The 26,252-nt window shown below is 35.5% G+C and overlaps 1 protein-coding gene and 3 long non-coding RNA genes across 8 annotated transcripts in view; 1 reads left to right on the forward strand and 3 right to left on the reverse strand.

Moving 5' to 3' along the window:
• Window positions 1-26,252, reverse strand: part of LOC125384903 — a 69,046-nt gene that overhangs the window by 20,372 nt on the left and 22,422 nt on the right. The window lies entirely within an intron of this gene.
• Window positions 11,310-26,252, forward strand: part of LOC125384865 (A disintegrin and metalloproteinase with thrombospondin motifs 14-like) — a 40,379-nt gene continuing 25,436 nt past the window's right edge. The window contains exon 1 of one of the 4 annotated variants that reach the window (XM_048404940.1): window positions 11,310-11,470. In XM_048404940.1, coding sequence (XP_048260897.1) covers window positions 11,452-11,470 — 19 coding nt within the window. In that variant the 5' untranslated portion in view covers window positions 11,310-11,451. Of the gene's footprint in view, window positions 11,471-25,185; window positions 25,333-26,252 lie in introns of those variants that run through there. The other 3 variants (XR_007223686.1, XM_048404937.1, XM_048404941.1) reach the window with 3 other exon arrangements.
• On the reverse strand, window positions 11,912-15,011 carry LOC125384884. The gene is made up of 4 exons (XR_007223726.1): window positions 14,952-15,011; window positions 14,565-14,873; window positions 12,302-12,441; window positions 11,912-12,186 (listed from the first exon to the last, which is right to left on the reverse strand). It is a non-coding gene; the product is annotated as an uncharacterized LOC125384884 (long non-coding RNA).
• LOC125384889 lies at window positions 16,620-17,887 on the reverse strand. Of its 2 annotated transcripts, XR_007223733.1 has the most exons (3): window positions 17,677-17,877; window positions 16,846-17,484; window positions 16,620-16,678 (listed from the first exon to the last, which is right to left on the reverse strand). It is a non-coding gene; the product is annotated as an uncharacterized LOC125384889 (long non-coding RNA). The 2 variants fall into 2 exon arrangements; XR_007223732.1 differs by lacking the exon at window positions 16,620-16,678 and having other exon boundaries at window positions 16,951-17,495; window positions 17,677-17,887.

Genomic DNA, 26,252 nt, shown 5'->3' on the forward strand with positions numbered 1-26,252 from the left:
TTATTTATCTCTGCAGCCTACGCAGCCTACGGAAACCAGAAACAATTTAACGACGAATTCGACAATCTCTTCCAACTTTTACAGCTCGACAAACAGGAAAACTACTACATAATAGCCGGTGACCTTAACGCCAAACATACCAGCTGGAAAAACGAAATAAACAACACGAGAGGAAACTCCGTCAGAACCTGGCTAGACAATAAAAGCATCTTCTACAAAACAAACCTTTATGGCTCCGAGCTACCCTCTTACCCAAAAGGACGCTCCTACCTAGACATATGCCTAGCAGACGCCCGAATAAAATTCCAAAACTTACGACCAAATAACACTCTCAAAACCATAGACTACGACAGCGACCATAACGCCATAGTATTTCAGATAAGCAAAAACACATCCGATTACCTAACACTCGAAACGCAGACCGAAACACCCAGGTACAACTACAAAAAGACAGACTGGAAAAAGTTCCAAAACCTGCTCGAACAGAACTGTGACCTAAAAATCTACAACAATGTCAACCTAACAGACAGACAAATCGACTCGTTCATAGACGAAATAGAAAAACATATACAAATCGCCCTACAAGAATCCGTACCGACATTTAAAAAAAAAGACTCCTGCGAGCCATATATAAACTATAAAATAAAAAAACTACAACGAGATAAAAGCTACATACTATCGAAATTAAACTACCTAAGACACAACTACTCTTACGACAAAAGAGAAGACATAGAATTCCTAAAGTACCTGCTACACGAAATAAAATCACAACTAAAACAAGAATTCGCAAACTCTATAAATCAATACTGGACAAACAAAATAAAAAATATCTCCAAAAAAGACTCTGCTAGCATGTTCCCGCAGATAAATCAAATTTTCAGACCAAAGGAACAAAACTCCATCCCGCCCCTCAAACTGCCTCCAGAAAAAGCCTCCCTCATCCAAGAAGCAGTTCGCTGTCGAGTGCCGAAGCGTGCAGACGTGTCTCTAGTGCCCAGTGAAGTTCGAAAGCAACACGTGTTACCCAACCGTCGAAAGTGAACACAACGTGCTCCTATCTTCCCAAGTGTTTCATATCCGCCAGAGAGAAGAAAAGCCTACGCAACTAACCCCAACCCGATCCCTGCCGCATAGCCTCACGACTAGTTATTCATATTGAAATAGCTAGCTCGATGATGGCCCAACAATCACGACCAGGCTCGCCTGTGCAAACCCACCACTACCCCGCGCTACTCCCCCCGTGGCAGCAGCTCAGCAGATCCCCCCGTGCCAACGACGCCAATAAGGCGAAAAAACGCAAAATTGGACCATCAAACACTAACTCGAACGAACACCCATCAACACAAATTAACACTCACAACAGGTTTGCAGTATTGGAATCCTCAAACGACGCCATGGAAATCGCAGACCCGCCGTCAAACCATCACGCACAGAGAAGCCACCCACCACCGCCAATATTTGTTAATGATGTCATAGACATCCAGACAATGACCAAGTCCTTAGAGAGAGATATCTCCAAGGAGGACTATAACCTGAAAATAACCAACAATCAAGTAAAAATCCTGCCGACGAACCCAGAAGCTTACAGGAAGCTCACCAAGACACTCAGGGCCCTGAATGCCAACTTCCACACCTACCAACTCAAGGAAGAAAGACCTTTTCGGGTGGTGCTACGAAACATCCACCACTCCGCAGACATCGACGAACTAAAAATAGAACTATCGAAACTCGGCCACGAAGTCACAAATGTCAGCAACATAAGGCATAGAGTCACAAAAGACCCGCTATCCCTATTTTTCATCGACTTAAAACAGAAACCAAACAACAAGGAAATCTACAATATCAGTCGTCTAATGAACGCCATCGTTAAATTCGAACCACCGCAAACCAAAAAGGAGATAGTCCAATGCAAAAGGTGCCAAAGATATGGGCACACGCAGAAATACTGCAACCACACCTTCCGCTGCGTCAAATGTGCAGGTACACACCCCACCGACCAGTGCAGGAAATCACCGGAAACCCCAGCGAAGTGCATCCACTGTCAAGGTGACCATCCTGCCAACTACAAAGGCTGCTCAGCCTACAAAAGTCTGTACTCAAGCAAATACCCCAAACTTAGAACAAAAGAGGAAAATCACCAAACACCCAGCTCGCCGAAATCCACAGTTATCCCAATCCCCCCAATCAATCAAACACCCAGCCCTATCAAACTCACCACTCCCTCAAACTCCTATGCCCAAGCGGTACAAGGCACTCAAAATACACCAAATAGCCACAGGGATCCTCCCCAAAATAGTGCCCCCACCTCACCTAACACAGACAACGTCTCTAGACCAGAAAAGCTAATAGAGAAACAATCAGAGCAAATAAACAATTTGCTATCGCTATTAACATTCATCATGGACAAATTAATACGCCCAGACACAAAATAAAACCAAGACGCATAGCTCTCTGGAATGCCAATGGTCTAGCGCAACGCAAACTTGAGCTAGAACTCTTCCTAAAACACCAGCTAATCGACATAATGCTCATATCTGAAACTCACTTCACCGACAAAAACTACCTGAACATAAACGGATACAAGTTCTACCATACCCAACACCCCAGCGGAAAGGCCCACGGCGGCACCGGAATCATAATCAAAGCAAATATCAAACACTACGAACTTCCACCATTCCAGAAAGACTACCTCCAAGCAACAAACGTAGCAATAGAAGACTATCATGGTACAATCACCACCTCAGCTGTATACTGCCCTCCCAGACACTCCATCGCCAAAGAAGACTTCGACCACTTCCTGGACACCCTGGGCAACAGATGCATAGCCGGAGGAGACTACAACGCTAAACACACCCAATGGGGTAGCAGACTGGTTACAGTAAGAGGCAAAAACCTCCTCAACAGCATAATATCCAACAACCTCAACTACCTTACCACATACGAACCCACATACTGGCCCACCGACACAAACAAAATACCCGATCTCCTTGATTTCTTCATAACTAAAAATATCTCGCCAAGACACGTCCAAATCAATTCCTCGGCTGATCTCTCCTCTGATCATTCCCCCGTGATAGTAACAGTCAGTTCAACTATCATCGAGAATACACCTAATGGCTCCATTCATAACCAACACACCAACTGGCAGCTCTTTAGAGAAGTCTTTACCCACACAACTTCAGCCTCAACCTCACTAAAAACCAATGACGAAATCGAAGCAGCCACGGAATACCTAAATGAGAGCATAATAAACGCTATCCGCGTCTCCACACCGGCAAAAACGTCCATCAGCAATCACGAATACCCCCAGTACATACTAAAAAAAATAGCAGAAAAACGTAGACTAAGAAGGATATGGCAGACCCATAGAACACCGGAGGACAAACGCAAACTAAACAACGCAACTAGAAAACTATCCAAAACCATAAAGAACTACAATAATGACCGTTTTCACAAATATCTCGCCAGCCTGTCCCCCACAGCCGACTCAAACTACTCACTATGGAAAGCCTCCAGGAAACTCACGCGCCCCCCACAAATAATACCTCCAATCCGCCGCCCGCAGGGTGGATGGGCGCGTAGCCCTATAGAAAAAGCCAACCTATTTGCCAAATACTTGACTGAAGTATTCCAACCCCATTCCTCCATAGCCGCAGCGGACGTCACCGAATACCTGCACACTCCCTTCCAAATGTCCCCTCCTATCCAACCCTTCACTTCTGCAGAGATCATAGAAGCAATCAGTCGCCTAAACCCCAAGAAAGCAGCAGGTCACGACCTAATAGGAAATAAAGCAATCAAGGAACTCCCCATAAAAGGGATTGCACTCATCGCATCAATCTTTAACGCCATCCTCCGCCTTGAACACTTTCCTAAGGCGTGGAAAATCTCACTAATCACCCTCATCCCCAAACCCGGTAAACCAATATATGAAGCCAGCTCCTATCGCCCAATCAGTCTTTTACCTACCCTATCTAAACTATTCGAGAGGATGCTCACGAACCGTCTCCTTCCACTCCTAGAAGAATTGAAAACTCTCCCAGATCACCAATTCGGCTTCCGAAAACAACACTCAACAGTAGAGCAAATCCACCGCATTACCCACATGATCAGCCAAACCCTTGAAAAGGAAAAATACTGCTCAGCCGTATTCCTAGACATCCAACAGGCATTCGATAAAGTATGGCATGAAGGGCTACTCTACAAGCTTAAAAAAATCCTACCCCACTCATACTACTCCATCTTAAAATCCTACCTAACCAACAGACAATTCATAGTCAAATGTCTAGGCGCCACTTCCGCAACATTCCCAATAGAATCCGGCATACCGCAAGGTAGTGTCCTCGGACCCCTACTATTCTCCATCTACACTGCCGACTTACCCATATCAAACGAGGTAACAATAGCAACATTTGCCGACGACACAGCACTATTAGCTACCCACGCAGACCCGGCAATTGCCTCATCCACTCTCCAGCGAAGTCTCGACTCCATGGAAAAGTGGTTCCAAAAATGGGGCTTTAAAATCCCAAGCAAGGACTCCGTAAGATACCTGGGCATGACCCTGGACAGGAGGCTAACCTGGAAAAAACATATCTCGGAAAAAACAAAGCAACTAAAGGAAAAACTAAGAAAATTCTATTGGCTCACGGGCCGACGCTCCAAACTAAACATACAGAACAAAATAACCCTCTACAAGGCCGTAATAAAACCTGTCTGGACCTACGGAATCCAACTATGGGGAACAGCAAGTAACTCCAACACTGAAATACTCCAACGCTTCCAATCGAAAACGCTAAGATCCCTATTAAATGCACCCTGGTATGTTACCAACGAAACAATACACCGAGACCTCAAGATACCTACAGTCAAAGACGAAATACACAAGTCCAGAAGCAGATATAACACAAGAGTCAACAACCACCACAACCCACTAGTCACCCAACTACTGGACACGACGGACCAGATCCGCAGACTAAAAAGAAAATACCCACTAGATTAAATCCTTAGTCCTACTAGAATCAACAATATAAAGCTATTATAATCCATGTCATTGTATCACGCCAAATTAAGTTACTGAAAATTCTCAACGAGAATTGATTGTAAATATTCTAATAAATAAAAAAAAAAAAAAAAAAAAAAAAAATCCAAGAAGCAGGCATCGAGATACACAACACCAACAAAGACGCAGAGGGCAACTTCATAATATCAAAAACAACGGAAAAACTAGACATTATCGGCACCCACTTCGCCAAAACTCACACACAAAACGAACACATGGGCCGAGAACAATTAAACAGAATTATCATCGCCGAAACAAACATACTAAAAAATAAAATAAAACAAGACATAGCGCTAAATAAAACAGTCTGCACATTCTCAAACGAAAACACATCGGACGACCCCAAACAGCCCGACCCAGAAATAAACTACTTCACAAACTTCAATCAACTAAGCACAATCTTCTCCACGCTAAACAACAAAAAATCCGCCGGCTTCGATGGCATCCCAAACATCTCGCTCAAACGCTTACCAAACAAAATAAAATGGTACTACACAGTACTGTTTAATAATGCACTAAACAACACGTACTTCCCCAAAAAATGGAAAAAAACCAAACTCATAGCCATTACAAAAAAAAAATAAAGACGGCTCATCACCTGCAAACCTACGACCCATAAGCCTCCTCCCCAACATAAGCAAAGTATACGAAATGATCATAAACAACCCCCTAGCAGCCTTCTGCTCAAAAAATAAGATAATCCCGGAAAACCAATTCGGCTTCCGCCACAAACACTCCACAATCCACGCAATAAACAAACTTACGTCTGATATCTGCTGGGCACTTAACGCAAACCAGCGAGTAGCCGCCTGCCTAATAGACATCGAAAAAGCCTTCGACACCGTCTGGATCCCAGGGCTCATTTATAAAATGATTAAAAAGAATTTCCCCGAATACCTAATCAAAATAGTATGGGACATGGTAACAAACAAAACTTTCATAATGACCGACGGCCCGCACACTTCAAGCAAAGAATTCTCCATAGAGAACGGCCTGCAACAAGGAACAGTAAATTCCCCGCTACTCTTCAGCATCTACAATAACGACTTACTAAACCTCTTTAACCTCAACACATCCACACACAAACGCTCCATAGCCTTCGCGGATGACCTAATCATCTACGTAACAGGCCGCAAAACCAAAACGATAAGAACGGAATTGCAAGAACTCTTCAACAAAATCAGCGATTACTATCATACATGGAAACTAAAAATTAACGCAAGCAAATGCGAAACCATACTATTCAGACCCAGAACAAGCAAAATCGGCCCAGCAGAAAGGGAACAAGTCAGGAAATTCCGCCTAAAAGAAAAAGCAAACGAAGAGAACCTCATACCACACAAAAACTGCGTAAAATACCTAGGAATAAACATAGATGAAAAACTAAATTATAAGCAACACATCGAAATCCAACTCTCCAAAGCCAGCAAAGCTTTTTGGAATACAAAAAGGCTGTTTTACTCCAGACTTCTCGATAGCAAAGTAAAAATCATGTGCTACCAATCGCTAATAAGACCCATTATAACCTACGACTGCCCAATATGGTACAACATACCTGCGTCAATAATGGAAAAAATTCGCATATTTGAAAGAAAATGCATCAGAGCTTGCCTGAGCATTTACAGATCAGAACACAGCGGATACAGAAAATACGTAAAAAATAAAAAAATATACGACTTAGCCAACATCCACCGCATCGACTGTCACATCCTAAAACTAACGAGAAATCACTTCTCGCAAGCCGCGAAGATCAAAGAAAACAGCCTAATCTTCGGCTGCTTATACCCAAACGACGCATACTTCAAAAACACTCTGTTAACAGGCTACATCCCCCCCGAAGCCTTTCTATACCTAGACGAAAAAAACTATCTCCAAGACCAAAACAACATACCCATAATTTATCATATGCAAAGGAAAATAGGAATGAAATCTATTCAATACGAGGAAAACCTAGATGGCCGCACGGCAGACACTAGGTGGAGATACAACATGGCCCTCCCCCAAAAGGATACAGAAGACAAACACAGAAAAAACACAAAAAAATACTGGTGGATACGGAATTCTCAACAAAAACAACAAGATAAAGAGCCACAGAACGGCAACGCTCACCGAATCAAAGTGTAAATATGTAAATATGTAAATAGATAAACAAATATTATACTAATCCCACAGAACACCCCTCCCCGCTCCTCCCAGTCCATCCCCTCCCAACCCCTCCCTAATAGGCTAGCGAACTGTCCTGTTTTTGCGTCCAGGCTTTCAGGACATAAATTAAAATATCGTACATAGGCACAGCGCAACAGCGGCTTAATTTTATTTTATTTAACAATAATAATCTTAAAAAAAAAAAAAGAGAAAAGAATGTAATAATGCATGGCTACGTCGTACCGCCGCGTATCGGTACTCTTGCCTGTACCACCCTACAATTAGAATTCAGCGTTTATTCTGGAAAAAAATGATGTAAAAAAATATGTAAATAACCTGGAACAAATAAACAGAGATAAAAAAAAAAAAAAAAAAGAAGTGGTTAGCGCTCTAGGTTTCGAACGTTCGGGACCCGGGTTCGATTCCCGGCGCCCGTGATCCTATTTTCCTACCACGCATCAAAATAAAAAGAATAATTAGCAGCGTTCCAGCAGCGACATCTACAGCCGGCAACTACTACTATCACCGACGACAACCTAACGCCATACACGCCTCATCGTGTACGATCCGCCTACCATGAAAATTGGTAATGAAAAACGAACGGAATTTGCAAGAAAACAACGTTATAAGTTGTTATTTTTAATATTAGACGCTTGCCTATTATTGGGTTGGCAACTTAGCGATTGTGAATTTTGTCATTAGGTGGTATTGACAAAATTCGCAATCACATAGATGCCAACCCAATATTTATCGTATGCAAGAAGAACCTTACGATATCTCGAGCGATTTTAATCGAGGTATAGTTGCAAACAACTTTTTTCATTAACTGCTGCAACTGCTATCTTAAAGTATATAAGCACGAGCGGAATATTAGGAAAAGAAGCGAAGAAAGAAACGTTTTGCGTTTGTAACAAAATTGAAGGACGAACATCTTTTAGACAAACTGTCAAGGCGGATATTCATAAATAAAATTGTTCGTTGTACGACTACGGATACGGTGAAGAAAGCTTTCTCGCTTTACTTAGAGTTTAGACATTCCCACGTCGGATAAATAGATTCGCAAAGCGGAAATAATAGTCTTGCGAGTTCTTCTCGCGAAAAGTACGACGTTGGCTGATAACGAATTAAGAAAACTTTACGAGATCTTGTACGTCGTGTAATTGGGAACTTTATTCGGGTACGAATGAAACTTGTACAGGAGCGACGGGAAGCATAATATCGCCGACAGCCTCAAAATATTTATAACAGCCACAATGTGATCAAATCGCGAGTTTAAACGAATGATCCGTTAATAAATATCAGACGAAGCAGGGAATTGTTTTGACGGAAAAGTAATAAAAATTGGTTCAAGTTCGTGGAATTTTCCTTCCGATGCCAAAATACCTGATGGAAATATCTACGTTAAATTTTTGAGATTCGAAGCTTAGCGAAAGAAATAATTTGATTCTAACGACAAGTTCTACGTGTATCATAATCTTTCATAAGCAGATTAAAACGAGTATTATTTAACAAATTGTATATTCGATGATATACATTTGATTTGTATAAATCGGTTTCGTTCGACAACTTAAATTCGAAAATACAGGATTCTTTATTTTCGAGAAGATCGCGTTTGAAAATTTACCAAGCGTACTAGAACATGGCTAATTCTGGACCGAAGAGGAGTAAACAATCGACAGGACGCTATTCTACGTGTGAAAATAAACTGAGAATGCGGAACAAAATTTATTCGCAAGACGCTTTGTTTTCAAGAAAAATACATTTTTTTAATTTATCACGTAATGAGCCAAGTTCAAGTATACTTGGTAGGCAAATTTTCAATCTTGGAATCTCTTGAATACGAAGCGTCCTACGAACAAATTTTCCTCTATATTTCCCTGCCATTTTCTCTTTTCTCTTTATAATAAATATATTTCGATAAATTTATAATTATCGTTTCTTACTTTTACAGCGTGTCATACGAACGATACATAAACATAACAATCTATAATTTTCTGACCATCTAACAAGTCCACCTGCTATTTGTTTCTATTAAATTTCTATATATATATATTATTATAAATTTTCAAATTATTTAATTATGCAAGAGCAAGGTAAAGGATGATCTTGAAAAAAATTAATCGAAAATATAAGACGGAGCATCCGCGTGCCAATGCTCATTCTTGAGGAAATCGATTTCGAAGATATATTGGCTATGCGAAGATTTGCCAAGGGTTTGAGCCGTAATATTTTCGACACTATTCATTATATCGAAAAATGCTTCGGATAAAAGTTTGATGGTTGTAAGGAGGACATATTTAGACGTTGCTAGCTTTTCTATAGGTGGTGGCGCAACCATCGTACTAAGGTCGACTTTGTTTCTTCAAATGGAATCACACAGTTCTTAATACATTAATCGATGCAGCTCAAAATTCTCTATAAAATGTTATTTATTAACCTACTTGCATCGAAAAACCATTAGTTTAGTAAATATTTTAGGTATAAGAGACAAGGAAAGACACAAGACGCTACTTTCGTATTTGTCTTCGTGCTTGTCTTTCGTACGATAAATTTCACTAAATAAAAATTAAAATATCTGTTAAACTAATATTTCTTCGACGTAAGTGAATTAATAATTTTTGCACGCAGAATTTCAGTTCAGCTTTTATCCGAAACATTTTTCGATATATTTAAAAATATAAAAAATATTTCGTTTCAAACTCTCAAGTAACTCGCCTTGTATATATCGTGTTAGTATGTATATGTTAATATTACTTTAATTTTTATGCAAGGGAAAATAAGAAAGATAAGTTTGAAATAAAAAAGAAGAAATTTGCGATCGTTATCAAATTATTCGTTTTATTACGAATTTACGACGAGCAGAAATTATACGAAATATGTAACGATTCGATATTGTTTGGAAAACTCGTAAAACATAATCGATGTTTCAATATCTCGTACAGAAACTTCCAGTCGATTATGCAGTTTTCTATCTCACACAAGGTAACAACTGTACTTCACTGTCAAAAAGTTATCACAATTTAGGGAAACTTTGAATTCTCTTTGAAGCGTGTATCATTTGTAGCATTATGACAACTTCGCGATCCATTTGCTCAGCAAGTACTATCTTCAATAACTAAATCGTTTTCAATTAGTTAAACCTTCAGTGTCCTATTTTCCTATTCACTAAACGACATTTTTAAGTATATCAATATTATACCAATATGTAGAAGTTTATATTTCCAAAATACCTGTCTTTAAAAGTAAAATAATAGCAAACAAGGCAGTAAATAAAGTAAACGATCGTATTGCTCAACAGTCTTAACAAATAAAGCAACGATGCTAAAAGTAACAAAAATTGCTCCATAGCATATGTCCTCACAATTAAATTACGAATTAAAAAGGAGAATAGGAGTAAAATTAACAAATCGAATGTAAGCAAATGAAAGAATCATTCTGTATTATGTTTCCCTCGCTAGTGGCGGGATATTCAAACTTTTAATAATGATAGCGTCTCTTCAATCAAGAAATCATACATCCAAAAACTTTTACCTCGTAATAACGGTATTATTATACCACGGAATAAGTAAAAAATTAACACTCACCAAGAAAACGGTATAAGCAACGAAGGTTTACAGCTTGGCCTTCGCGAGACAATAGTGGTGGTTGGCGCCAGACAAGTGGTCGAGAAGAGTATGCCGATGGATATTACCTGCAACGACCTCCGTGATACATTTCTTGCGCTACGCGAATAGGTGCACCTGTTTGCGTGCCACTTAAAATCGCGTACGCACGAAACAGCTCGAGAATTATCCACGAATTCTACGAATTCGCAGTTACTAATCGCTTACCAAACGTCGATTATGTCGTTAGCGCTTGAAAAGACATTCGAATGTAATTGTTGCAAAAGATAAAGGAGCTTTGTAGAATAGACGATCCAATTCCTATCGCGTTCACAGTCGAAGTGGTGGCACAGTCGAACTGTGAGGCTCGTTGCGACCCGGCGTCCCCTTCTACGATCGACCCCCGGAGCTCAATAGCCAATCAGCGTTACGCATTCTCCAACGTTCAAAATCCTTCCGTTGATTCCACGGACGGCCGATGTCAGTTATGCGAGGGGGTGGAAAGCACTTTTGGCGGTATCACATGTTGCTTCGCTGTAAACATGGACGATCTGGATTTGATTCAATTATCCAAAGCGAGAGAAACGGTGTTTGAGTGATGGCGCGAAAATTACCGATTTCGTTGCGCATATTGACAAAGTTATGGCGAGGGATCTGTATGGTATGTACTATATAACTTTTTTCGCGGGCTATGTTTCTTTATATTGTATATCGAAGTACGCACCTAACGTTTCAAGAGAAGCTTTACATGTCTTGTATAATTTGAACTGTAGTTTAGATTTACAACTTTACTTTAGTCTTTATGTTTTCTTACTTTTCAAGAGGTAATCTGCGATACTTGTAAATAGATACTACATATATATGTACGTTAACTTGTAATGTGTAATATTCCTGTTTGGTTAGGTCTATATTTTCTAATGTGACAAATATGTGTATGGTGGCCATCTTGTACAAGTAAACTGATATTATTAGCGTAATTTTACAAATTACAAGTCATAAATTATTCCTTTTTCCAAACAAGGAAATATACGAGAAAAAATAGAACAGATTCTTACGATTATTTTTGTGAAGTTTTGTAATATACGAATTAGCATTTTTTTTCTTTTTTTTTTTTTTATTACATTTGAAAAAATCATGTATTCAAGTATTCATGAGAAAGGGGAGACAGAAAAGAAATGCAAAGATGGAAAGTTTCGAATATGTAAAACGTAGTGAAATCCGTAAACGATTTCATAACTGCTCTTGAACATTTCTTACAAACAAACGAGTCATCTCATACTTTCCTACAGGAGAAGTACATATTCATCAGAAAAAATTCCATTGATGTTGTCTATGAATGCTTATGCATCCAGCGAAGTCTGTGATTATTTTCTTTATCTGGAAACATACGTTATAGTTTTGAAGGTTATTTGTACATTATTTGTTCACAATCGTTATAAAAAGACCGGAAATGTTTTCAGGTCACGCACATGCTTTACTGCTTTATTCGTACCATCGATGTTAAAAAACAACTCGTACCGAAAGGATTAATATAATTTTTATTTAAATTTTTTATTTCATATTCATAGACGAAAACTGTGTTGTGTTGTTTGTCCGCAAATATGTAAAACGATTCCATTATATTATAAAGTTCTGAAAATCGATAGGTTTCGTTATACATTTCGTTAGTTAAAATAGTTAAATGACTTTCCAGAAACAAGTCATGCTTCATGGACATTTTGAGCTTAGTTAACGTAAAAGTTAAACCTTGTTCTGTAATTAGTTAAGTTACATGAAATTAAATGGATTTCAAGTAGCTGGTATGTAAAGGATACTTAAACTAACATGTAATGCTTAAATCGTAAAATAAATATACATATAAAATCAGTTAAATTTAGGGAATCAATATCGATAAACGCGAAACTATAAATAACATCTTTAAGTCAAAGATTATTTGAAAGAATTTCATTTTCACTTCAAACTTGAAAGGATATTTCAGATCAAGTAAATAACAAATTTATACCGGTATAGTGATCTCATGTTTCTTGAATTCAAACAATTTGTGTAATCGGTACGAGAATGTATGAAATATGGGATATTAAAGAGAATCGCATTAGGCATTATTGCACCATGTACGTCATAAATCTTCGATGAAAGCTCAGAAGTGGACAAAAAAGTTTATAGCTTCGATAAATAAACTGTTCTTTGTAAATGATAGGTTAAAAAGTAGGTAATCAGCATTAATATCAATAGGATATTCCATCGAATAATTTTAAGAATCTTTGTATTATAACATATCCTTTAGATAAAAGATAATTGTTAGTTTTATAACGAAGAATCCACAAGTGTTTCCACAGTAACAAAGTAATTAACGTTTCCTTAAGGGACTAATTCTTGTTACAGATTTCTTTCACCTTCATCTTTGAAACTATTCATAAATTATATTTATATCTTTCAAAAAATCACATCCTAATCCTTAATAATGCTCACAGTTTTGTAGTATTTAATATCTTTTGATTTATTCGAGATTTCTTCAAATCTAATACAGAATTCAAAATGTTTCACTTATTTATTATAGTCTATAGATTATGCTTACAGACTTGGTTCATGTATGTATTATACTTGGTTCATGTATGTGTATTATACATTATTGTATTTAAGAATTTATATGATCGTCCCATGAAATACCTCTAGTCTGTAGGAAACAGTCTGTTGCTACTATGGTTTAGATGAAAGAATATTATGACATGTCGTTTAACTGTATGATACCATCTATTAATGTACCAAGGATGACTTTAATGACAGTCTAATAGATATTGTGCTACAACTTTGATCGACGTGACTTATTTCTATGATGCACGTCGACAAGCTGATTTCAGCCAAATCAAGTCAAACCAAGTTTCTTATGTTTAATATTCATATAAACTTACTATGCATGTACGTAGTTTGTTTCAATAGCATCTACGTACTTTAAGAAACTAGTTGATGACGTTGTTTCAATAACACAATCATAGTGGTTTTTAGAATAATCATGATTCGAACGCAGACTATTAGGGGATGATATGTTTTAAGAACAAAAATTATAGTTTTCCCTTCTAAAACATGAGATTGAGATTGAAATAATTTTAATTCTTTAACCATTTAACTCTACCTTAATAACAAAATACAAGAACGTGTTAAGTATACATTATTACTAATTTAATTATTTATATCACTAATAAACAATATTCTTAATTCGCAATTCTTATATCATTGAACTATACTATTAATGAAATGATTTTATATAACTTGCAATTCAATGGAATAAAAACATGAATGAAATATTTAAACATACCTACATTTAAACATACCACATAGATTTCCAATAATTTTACGTAACTTTATGAATTAACACGTTACAATATATTTTGCATATATATATACGGTATATATCTGTTACATTTATCAAAAATGATTCTTGTTCAATTACATTCGCCACTTATATCGCGGAAGCGTAAAATTATTTCAAACAATATGAAAATAATTTATCGTGAAAAATATTTTACGTATTGTTTCTCGTTTTTATCGTAAATTAAGCACGTTCCCATTTCTTGCCATAAGAAATAATGGATAATCGATAATAACAGCGTAACGAAAGTAAAAATTATTGTTCATTCACGTTTTGAACGTAATTTTATCAGCTGTACTTTTTCAGCTACTTTGATTTTACTTAATTTCAAAGAACATATTTAAATAATAGCTGGCTTAACGAATGACATATAACGTCGAAACATTACCGCGACTGTCTTGAACAGATTTCCGCCTGTAGATGACTTTAAACGTTTCCGTATCTCGTAATTTGCGAGAAACGAATCTCATACATTTCTACGAGACCTTGCTCTGTCCATCTTGCAGTTCCTTCCTTGATTGACTTTCAAATTTCCCCCTGGATTCTAGGCTGTTTCTGTCATATAGAGTGAAGAGTTCGCTGGCCCTCGAAGCAAAGAGACAAGCACATAGAAAGTCTGCCTTTGGGGTTGGAAGTAAGCATAATTTACGATACGATGATCTAATCCCTTCATCACGCTTGGAATATACATGGTTGCCTGTAAAAGGACGCAGTTTTATATTCAGCAAGTTGCAAAGAAAAGATCTATGTCATTTTGTGATCTTATAGTACTCACTCGAGAGAAAAGGAAATTTTAATCAACGTTATATAATATTGATGAAATCCAATTGCTGGGTCAAGAAGAAGAGAAAAATATCCTTCGCCATTGATAAGAAATATTTCATTTGACTTTCTGTTTTAATATACTGCGGGCACGAGAAAATATTTGCGCGTGTCCATATTTTCCAATGAACCGTTTTCCTATCAGCTTTTATATTTCAAATCAAATCCTTATAATCGTATGAAAGTACCATTAAATAATACCAAGTTTAATACATGTATCATGTATTTATATTCATATTATTTAAATACCTTTCGTAGTCACTGTATAACTGCCATCTGTGGATAATACATAATTCTCTATTTATTCCTTCTGTAGCCGATATTCCACGACATGCATTATTTATTGATTTGTACGTGTGTCCACAATAGGTAGATTTCTCTCTATGTGTATTCATAAAAAAAAATTCGTTGAATTCAAATCAGATGATGGAGGAGATTATTTTATTGGACACGTTTATTCTATCTATTCTATCGAGGGTTCGATTTAAATGTTAAATAAAAAGTACGGTATATCAAATAAATAGGATTAATTTTTGGATCTACGCTTATCAGATATTTTATACTTCTCTCATTAAACATGTACTACAAATTTACAAAGTTTTAGATTACTTCCTTGTAACATTCTCTCTCTCTCTCTATATATATATATATTAATATACAAATATGTACATATATGTGAGATAGTAATCCGGGGATAATTCAGGGATCTATTCTGTAGTCTGAAAATCGAGTTTTTATTATGGAGTAAATAATAAAATACAAAAATAAACAATTAATATGCGTCTATAACAATAAATAACAATAATTATATAAACGGGAAATAACAAGTCTTTAGTACAATGTTTACCTGAAAATCGAGAATCGCTTTTCAACGTCCTGAGCTAGCGATCTTTCTTCTTCAGTCTTTAAAGTTTTAAATAACTATTCTGTAACCTTGTCTGTCGCTAATGTAACTCTCTGTCCGTCCGTTCGCGAAAAATTTGCTTCTTAAAATGATCGTCCATAAAACAAAAGAAGGTCTGTCCGTGAAACACAGCCTGTCGTGCTACCCGTAAAACAAAAAGAATCCCTATCCTACATGAACTCTAGGGAGTTTACACCGCCCCTCGAATGGGGAGTGGAACAGATTCCCTTCAGATCCCCGATTACCGTTATCCACTTCATATATGGAGTTTGAAATCCTTCTTAGAATTATGAAAGGTCCTTTCCTAATTTCTTCCAACTTATTTCTATTCATTTTTTTTCCGTTATGGGTGAAGACCATATCACCGATTTTAAATTCATGTTCTCTTCTTTTTTTATCGTATTTTTGTTTGTTCATTTCGAAATTTCTTGTTGAGTTTTTGAATGCTTCTTCTCTGTCTCTTTTTAGGTTTATCTTATTCTCCATTATTTCCTTAGGGACGATTTCAATCATTTTTCCATTCAGTAAATGATTTGGGGCAAACCCCGTTACACTGTGTCTGGTGTTATTGTTTTCTTCTATGCTTTCTTCTGTGATTTTTGTCCAGTTTCTCTTATTTTTGTCTGAATTACATCTGATCCTGTTTACTAATGTTTGATTTACCCTTTTGTTCAGTCCGTTGGAGGATGGGCAGTCTGTCGAGGTGAAAATTAATTTAATGTTCCTTTTCCTCGTATACTCTTGAATTTCTTTGGATGTCATTACTGGGTATCGGTCTGCAAGGATAATTTTTATGGAATCAGTTTCTCCTGTTGAGTCTATAAGTTTTATGATATCTTCTGTGTGTTGTGTTTTCAATGTGGACATAAAAACAGCCCTTGAAAAATGATCGATGAGTATGTGCATGTATTTCTTTGGTGAGTTGTTATTGGGTGAAATAGACCTGGGAAATTCAGTGCTTCATAAATCACACAAGGTTGTTTCTTGGGCAGTGGCTCTGGCTTTCTGTCCAATCTTGTGTTACTCCCTTGTGTTTTTCTTCCCTTTGTCTGATATTGCCCCAAGAATCTGATTAAGCCATTTGTTGATTGTACTGTTTCTTTATCGATTTTATCTTGAATGTGTATGGGTAATCCAATAACAATTAGATTTATCCATGTCTCTTCAGAAGTCTTCCTCCTTACTTCCAATATTAATCATTCCTTTTTTATGACATATTCAGTGAATGAACCTGAAATGTATTTAAAGTTATAAGTGTATCGTACTGCAGACCAACCTTTATTGCCACAAGCTTTTTGAACTGCCACCTTCCAATTTTCCCAGTTGTATTCTTCATCCTTCAGCAGATTTGCTTGGTACCATTCTGATGCTATTTTTCCCAAATATTTCTTCAAATTCTTGATCCTTTTTTCATCAGTTTGGATTTTGTATTTTTCGTATTCGGTTTCATACTCATATTAGAGTATGGAAGGGATGCTTATGTGAAATATGAATATTTCATACTCCAATCTGTGGCTTTTTGCGTTCCATCAAATTGTTTTATGACAAAGTCTGTGCCTTCTCTCTCATGCATGTTTTGTTTCTGGAAGATCTCTAATAATGTTTCTATTTGAAGATTGGGCTTTTCGATTTCGGTCTTTATTTTCCTTGTGGGGGGGATGATCTCCGATTCTTTTAAGTAAATATCTCGAAACACGAAGTTTAAACTTGTACCGATGTATGACGCTGCCGTTGCGTCATCCATCGTGAGTGCAATGTTTCTGTAATGGCTTACCTTGGTTAAGTTGTTTGCGGCTTTCTTCACTATCGATAAACTGAATAACCGCGGATGATGATCTCTTGCTTGATATTCTGGAGGAAAGACATCACATACTTCATCTTTTGGTTTTCTTATGGATTCTTATGCATTCTATTTCCCCCCCCCCCCCTTGCGTTCTCGTTCATGGCGATACGTAGCTTCACTTCTAACGGCATGGCGTAGTGAAAATCGATTTGTAAGATCGTAATTTGGTGATAATTCAGGGATCGATTCTGTAGTCTGAAAATCGAGTTTTTATTATGAAGTAAATAATAAAATACAAAAATAAACGACAATTAATATGCGTTTATAACAATAAATAACAATAATTATATAAACGGGAAATAACAAGTCTTTAGTACAATATTTACCTGAAAATTGAGAATCGATTTTCAACGTCCTCAGCTACCGATCTTTCTTCTTCAGTCTTTAAAATCTTAAATAACTATTCCGTAACCTTGTTTGTCTCTAATGTAACTCTCTGTCCGTCCGTTCGGGAAAAACGTGCTTCTTAAAATGGTCGTCCGTAAAACAAGGGAAGATCGGTCTGTCCGTGAAACACAGCCTGTCGTGCTACCCGCGAAACAAAAAGAATCCCTATCCTACATGAAATCTAGGGAGCTTGCATATATATATGTATCCTTTTAAAATTCTAAAAAACTATACAGATTCATAAAAATATAGTTAAAGACTTTGTAATATAGCGGTTTTTAAATACATATATATAGTTTTTAAATAAATGTTAAATTTCTTCCGACTATTCGTATCACATTACGATTATGCTCTTTTAGTTCTATAGCTTACGAAGTTAGTTTAGAAGTCGAGGCTTACCTCACAGGCTTACACAAAAGTATTGATTGAAGTTTTCCTATCAAAAAAAAAGTAAAAAAAAAGGAAAAAGTTTTAATCGCTTTAATCCGCAGGTTGTAGTTAACACGTTTGTGTTTCGATTTAAAAGTTAATTCAATTAATCCATAATATCTAAATGTTGCTAACTGTTATTTTATATTTACTTTATATTATTTGATATTCAATCGTTTGATGAATACCATAGATATCTGATATTTAATCATTTAGATGAATTTCATAGATATGTAATATTTCATCGTTAGATGCGTTCCATCAAAGTTTAATATTCATCTGCCCACGTTCTCTAATGGAAGATTATATATAAACTAATATTCATAACGTTTTAAGACATTTATAAAATAATTACGTAACACTTTATGTTAATTTGGAAATTTAAATAAATTAGAGAATTATCAACACCATTCGTTGTTATAACGATGCTTAATAACTCGGAATACAAACAGCTTTCAAGTAATCGGATAAAATTTATTATGCTGCCAAAATAAAAGTATGATTTATACAAGGTAAAATCTCCTTTGTAAGTAGTGTGATGCTCGCAATGTCAGGCACACCAAGTATACGCGCATATTATATCACGTAATTTCAGCTTTATTCCATCTCTTAATCGCTTGGTTTGAAGAAGCCGTAAGTAACAAGCGAAGCCATAGCGTAAAATAGTTTTATTAAACTTGTAAATAGATATAAGAAATATAGTCGTAGTATCCAACTGCAAGTTCAAATGCGAAAAATAACGTTCGGGAAAATTTGTGACATGGTGAGAAATTTTATACTCATATCCTAAATTGATAACATATATATTATTTGTTATATTATATATTTATTTGTATATATGTAAACATAATATCTATTAATGAAAAAGTTAATTAAGAAATATTCCATTATTATTACTATTCGTATCTATTATTTTTCAATTAATAAAAAACTAGTGTACACCAACTCATGTTCATTCTACTGATCTTATTTTTACGGTTCGAAATATATATATCGAATTTCGATTTTCCATCGTGTTTCGCTTATGATTCATAAATATTAATTAGCATGCGATTAATTGGTGTTATAATTCAGAATGTTCGATATTCATTTACATTTATATTACTTTCACGTTATAGTTAAATATTCAACGTTGGTTAAATATTTTATTATTTGAAAGACTTGTGTCTATACTTCATATGCGACAAAAATTGAGAATTATTCACGTTTTTTAATTTAACGATCCTACTTTTATTTCAATTAAATCTCGATTCTTAAACTTTCATTTATTCGCGTCAAAATTAAATCCTAAGCTTCAATCCTACGCTTCCCTATGTAAAAACCTTTTAATCCTTATTTTTCGAATAATTTGCGAGAATTGATCTTTGCGCAAGAATTAACGCCACTCAAGTACTAATTGATTCCATCTCCAGAGCGCTTAAGTGACATTCGATTGTCGCTTGAGTAGTTCTTATCCTCGCTGTAAAATACGACAGAATTTCGATTATGAGACTACTTTCTCACGCTTTTCCATTCCACGCCGTGATTCCGCTCGCCTAACTACTCTTTCGTTATAGCGCCGATCACACTTTCAACAAGGTCACGATTAATCTCGATAATGAAATTTCCATCACTATCGCAATAAAAAAGATTATTCTACGTTATGCTATATCTTCTTTTTTTAATTGACAGAATGCATCGATACGTTGATCGCCACGTGAATTTTATAGATTTTGGCCAATAGATCGAATAGAAACACAGACTGTGATTCTACGTGAAAAATAAGAAAGATAGGAAAAACACCTGGTATGATTTATCACAATTAATTTTTTTTCATCCGAGGATCGAAATTGAGGATTTGACCGGTGTACTGAAATTTTTACAAATTTTATTCCACATTTTCCACTCGGTTTTTCACGTAGAATCAGTAATTGCTCGCTTCTGCCGCAATATTTTTCAGCCCATTTACATTATTAAAAGAAACGTTTTACTTTTCCAAGGTATTGTATTACATTCGCGCACTCTTCTCCGACAACGTTACCTAATTCCTTCATATCGTCGGAAATTCGTTGGTCCGTGAGATTTAGCCTATTTTAGCGATCCTGGAAAATTCAATGAATAACAGTCGATTCGATCGATACGAGGAATTTTAAAGTTCGTTCCTCGGTATTCGTGTAATTTCATTATTCGCGTTTCATTCGTTGGAAACTTGCGTTAATTTGTTCGCCAACTGGAAGTTGCATAAGTCCGTCGATTTTTATTTCCACGAACTGTTAGAATAGGATAAAATTTTGTTGCCATAAATTGTATTTAACGCGGAGTTATCAACCACGAGCTATTGTATAAAGCTTATTACTTATTGTATAGAACTTTTACTATATCGTAGATCAATAACGTACTAAGATTATGAAAATTTATGATTTATTTATGACTTATTATTTATTATTATAATATTAAGACTTATGTACGCGACTCGAATATTTATGTATTCTCCTTCAATATCCTTAATCCCTTCGATATGACGTATAAAATTTACAAATTGCCATTTTAACACAATTCAAATATAGTTCACGTGGACTACACGCGAACGATGTGGTTTCGAATTTATTAACTAAGCGTTATACGTTCCTCAATGTGGACATTACTTATGTACATGGAATGTACGATTATAGTTAGAAACGTGGCTGAAAATACAGATTTGTTAATGGTATAAGTTACAGTTGCACAATGATGAGTCATAGCAGAAGAGATCACCATAACTTCGAATATAACTTTTATCGTTACAATTCTATGTTAACGTTGTATTTGCATCTGACAGTTTGTTGAATTGCGTGATATCACGAAGATGGCGAACTAAGTTTAACTTGGTTTAAGAATATAAGTTTAACGATAAGTGAAATCTACCAGTTTCTTCTCTTTTTTCTTCTTTTTTTCTTTTTATTTTGCTTATTTCCTTATTTCGTGAGTTTCGTATAATTCTCATCTATCCAGGAATAATTTAAATGTAGAAAACAATTCAACGAAATGAGAAATATACGTTTGTTTCATGTGCGATTAAAAAATTGCATCCGACGAATTTAATATATCAATTAATAAGTATTATATTTGTTTGGAATGTTATTTCTGCAAAATTGTTTAGAATTGTTCTTTGGATATTTAATAATATGTATCTTGTAAGTTAACGAAGATACTCGCGATTTGTTGTTTTTTTTATTTTTTTATTCATTAATGTAACTTTTACATACTGCTGTGTCCGCTAAAATAAATTCAGATATTACGGAGGTTTCAAATACGTAACGACAAGAAGATATTGTGCCTGGGAAATAGTAGTAAATGTTGAATATGTCGATGTTAAAACGTCTTTAATATATTCGGTATAAATATATCGAATTTAATTTATTTTCAAATTACATTATTATTTAATGCTCGCGATTAACAACCATTTCCAATTACATATTTAATGATGCATCTATTATCAGAACTTATTAAAACATCACGTTATTCTGTGATTGTTTCGTACTCGCTACGTTTTATGTACGTATACGTAATGAGAATTAAAATTTATCGAAGGAGGAGCTGCGGTCTGCGAATAATTTTTTAACAAAAGCGAAAAAAAGAATCGTGTTAAATCTAACTAAGTATCTCTGTCTGTTGTTAGAAATATTACGTTAAAATTGTGTACGAGACGAATAAATCGTAGAGAAATAGGGAATCGAAGAGGCAATTATGGCATAGAAATTAACAGGAAAAAATAATCTTATCTGTTAATTTTTATAGGATAGTTTGCTTTTTAATTTTTATCTATAGGCATAAGAGTAACCATTAGAAATACTTATAGAAATTTAATGGAATTTTCTGTTAAAATTACATCTACCTTGATTGAAGGAAATTTTAATTAATTTCATTCTTAAAACTCAACGAATCAAAGTAAATGCTTAACATTCGTCATACATTAATTGAATTCGCTAAAATTGATGTACCAAATACATTTCACCAGGATGAAAATGTTTTAACGTTTGCATCGATATAATAGCGTTTGTACTGGTGTATTTATCGATGATATGTTTACTTGAAATACGTGAAAACAAAGTATAGCTACAACAGCCTGTTTAAAAACAGAATGTAAATTATTGAACGTACTTTCGTACTGTGACGATAAATCGTGGGGATTGTTAATGAATTATTATGCACTCGGTAATAAAATACGCTTGCAAAATACAACATCTTTTTGCATGGAAGCTTTGATATTGATATTAAATATGCAAACAGGATATACAGCGTGATGAAGGCTATTCATTTAGTTTGCTTATTACTTTATAGAATGTTATAAACGTTAACTTCATATAGTTTAAGAAAATTATCACGGAATACACGGAATCACGTTGCACATGGAACATTTGCGGTGACATTTCAAAGGCTGATTAACAGAATGTTGTTATTGTGCCGTAGAGAAATACGATTAGTGCGCGGAATTTACTCGAAACTATAGTAGAAAAATGGTAATACGGCGTTTATTTAATTAGAATTTCATTTTACGTTTTAATCATTCTTAAGCAACCTTCCTCTTCTATATTTGTAAAAGAGGAAACGAACACCTCGCTTTTTTTCTTCTGGTAACTTCAATCTTGTAATTTTGCTAATAACTTAACGTTATAATAACTAAGATTAATATATTGTATAATAAAAATCCGTAATTCTTTCGAAGATTGACGTTATGTAAGGGTAAAGCTGTAAGTAAACGTTGGTTTATAGATATGAACGTTAACGGTATAGCAAACGTTTATTAAAGTAATAACGCAAATAATAAATGAAACATTTCCTTAAAAATGAAAGCATGTTGTTCGAATGCAGTTGATTGTTACGTTTGACAGCCTATAAAATTTTTCTGAGAGTCGTGTTAAATAATGAACGTAAAAAATATTACTTTTTGCATGATTTATCATTAAACATGTTTGTTTAATAGAGCGAGTAAAACAGTCCCGGAAGGATTTGAGTTCTCATCGACCCTTTTTTCCCAGAAATTACGCTCTTGGTGCAACAATTTCAACAATTTTCAGCGGTTGCCAAAATTATTTTAATACAACTTTCAGCTGAAAAATTGTAAGAAATTGTTAGAATTTAATATTAGGAAAAAACGTAATATCGATGTTAAAAGAATTTATAAAGCGACACAGAAAGGACTTATTAATTTCTCGAAAGCAATTGAAAAGAAAAGCATGTTTCTGTTTTTGGGAAGCTTTTAAAGTCAGGTGTTCCATATTAAGTGCAATTAACTTGCAAATATTTATAATTGCGCAGTTCCTTCATTTTGAAATATTCGCAAAATTTGCTGCATATTTCGTGTTCGTTCCATCTTCCGAAATGAAAATAAAAATTTTTATTCAATGTCTGAATATATTTCATTATATTCCATCTTTCTCATGATTGAAAGTTTCTTCTTCTTTTTAATAATTATATCGTAGCAAATACACAAAGATATTCATATTCATACACAAAGATATAGATATTCATACACACAAATCATAAGATATTCATACACAAACATATTCAAGATATATATAGATAAGATTTATTTCATCCTCTACGTTTCCTAAACGTTTCATGGACTTTTGCATTTTTAAAATTCCCACAAATGCACGAACATCCGCGATCTAATAATCTAACGATGAGTCCGCTATTTCGGAAGATATTTCTATATTTTGGGTAAATCGTTGCTTTGTAATATTTGACATAAGAGATGCTCGTTAACGAACGCGTAACGTCAGATATCCACGTTTACCGCGACTCTTTCAGGAGAAGAACTTTGCAGCTAGGAGAGTTTTAAGGAACTTTTAATTTAGAAGAATTTTAAAGAACGACCGTAACATGTATATTCCGACGCAAATGTCGTTCCTGATAGGAGAATCACACAGTCGAGTTCAGCAATCGAATCGATGTTCAACAGATGCGAGGGCAGAAGCAGACGAAGAATAAAGAGAGAATAAACACGCACTCGTTAAATCAGCGCAACGAGTAAAGTAGATCTAGCCATTATTCCGTTCTGAAAAGGAAGACGAATGGAAGAGGAAAGGAAGGTTCAAAAGAGCATCGTTCGCTTTCATTATTGACACACGCTCACGCTAATAACGGTCATTGAAAGGCGAACGGAGAATGAGAATTATTGAAACTTGGAAATATCGAAAGCTTGAAGCTTCGCTAATTAAGAAAAGTCAACTGTCATAAACGTCGATGAGGATCCTATCGACGGAAAGTTAGGAAATTTAATCTTTTCCCTTTACGTTTGACTCGAACGCGAACAGTTCGATCTGTTTCTCGTTTGAGGAACGACCTAACGAGTATACAGAGTCTTTCGCGTACATTACTCGTCAGAAGTTTCGAGTCATTGCGCGTTTCATCAAATTTTGCAGAATTTAAAGAATCGAAGACTTCGCTTTGATAAATTTTTAATTAAAGAAACGTATAGTCGAGTGCAGGCGATTATTGCTGATAACTGTAACATTTATTTTAGTAACGAAATTGACAGGAGAGTTGGCATAGATAATACAGGAAAAGTATTTTAAGTTTTCCATATACGAGGGAGAAAAAGTTTAATTATTTATATCGTAAAGTGGCGTCAGGGAAAACCGGTGTCTTATTTCATGAATCTGAGTCTTCTATCGAGTAAACGTTCCTCTCTAATAAAATCTATAACGTGTTAGAACGATACAACAATTTTAGTTATTCCGTAGAGTATCACGACAACAGTCTTAGACCATTTGCATGATGATCAGGATCGCATGGTCAAGCAGAGAAGTAAGTGTCACTGTGTAAAAGAAAAATAGTATCGGTGCATGACGTAGGGATGATGTACGGTGGTAAAGCGAAAGCTGAAGGACATTCGAATAAAAAGAAATAATAAAAAGAAAATAGTTATCGGTTATACAATGTGAACAAAATTACGTACGTGTTTAGAGCAACGACGTTGCCTACTACAGTTGTACGGTAACGAGCCTTTAGAATTTAAAGCCTGGATATTACTCTCGCGATGCTCGTCGATTAAACGATGGACATTTTTCTAATAGTTTACAGTAAAAATATTCCTACGTCCAATAGATTGAATTTCAAGTTGAAAAATAATATTAGAAAAGACTGAAAACTTCACGATTCCTAGGATTACGTGTAACATTGCGTCTGCGGAGCCAGAAAATTGATCCACGGATTGGTCTCAAAGGAAAGTTATTTATAAGTCAAAGAATATCGTATTGCATCGTTCTTTCTTTATTCGAAGCACTCGGGAACGTTCGCTGTAAACATTTCCATTGTATCGCGATCAACGAAGAATGATTCGTTTCGTAACTATAATCGCATTTTCATCCATAATGGACAAGACGAAACAAAGCGAAAGGAAAGTTGTACGTTCTCAATTACTCCTATACGGAACAAAGATCAGAAGTTATAAGTTATAGTGATAAGGGGCGACTTAATTGAAAATTACCAAGACACTTGACATCACGCGTTGCTCGAGAGCGAAGTTACGCGGATGTTTATATCGTCTGGGAGTCCCAGAGCAGCAGTTAAGGGTTAATATCGAGAGCGCAGCGATGGTAAACGTTATAATAATACAAAGTTCCGATATTCTCTAACTCTAACCATTCTACAAATTTCATCTTTAAACGGTATCGTGATTTGGTCCTGGTTTAACCAATTGGTTGTTTTCCACGAGTATACTCGTC

Source organism: Bombus terrestris, chromosome 4, assembly GCF_910591885.1.
Source record: "Bombus terrestris chromosome 4, iyBomTerr1.2, whole genome shotgun sequence".
Lineage (NCBI taxonomy): Eukaryota > Metazoa > Arthropoda > Insecta > Hymenoptera > Apidae > Bombus > Bombus terrestris.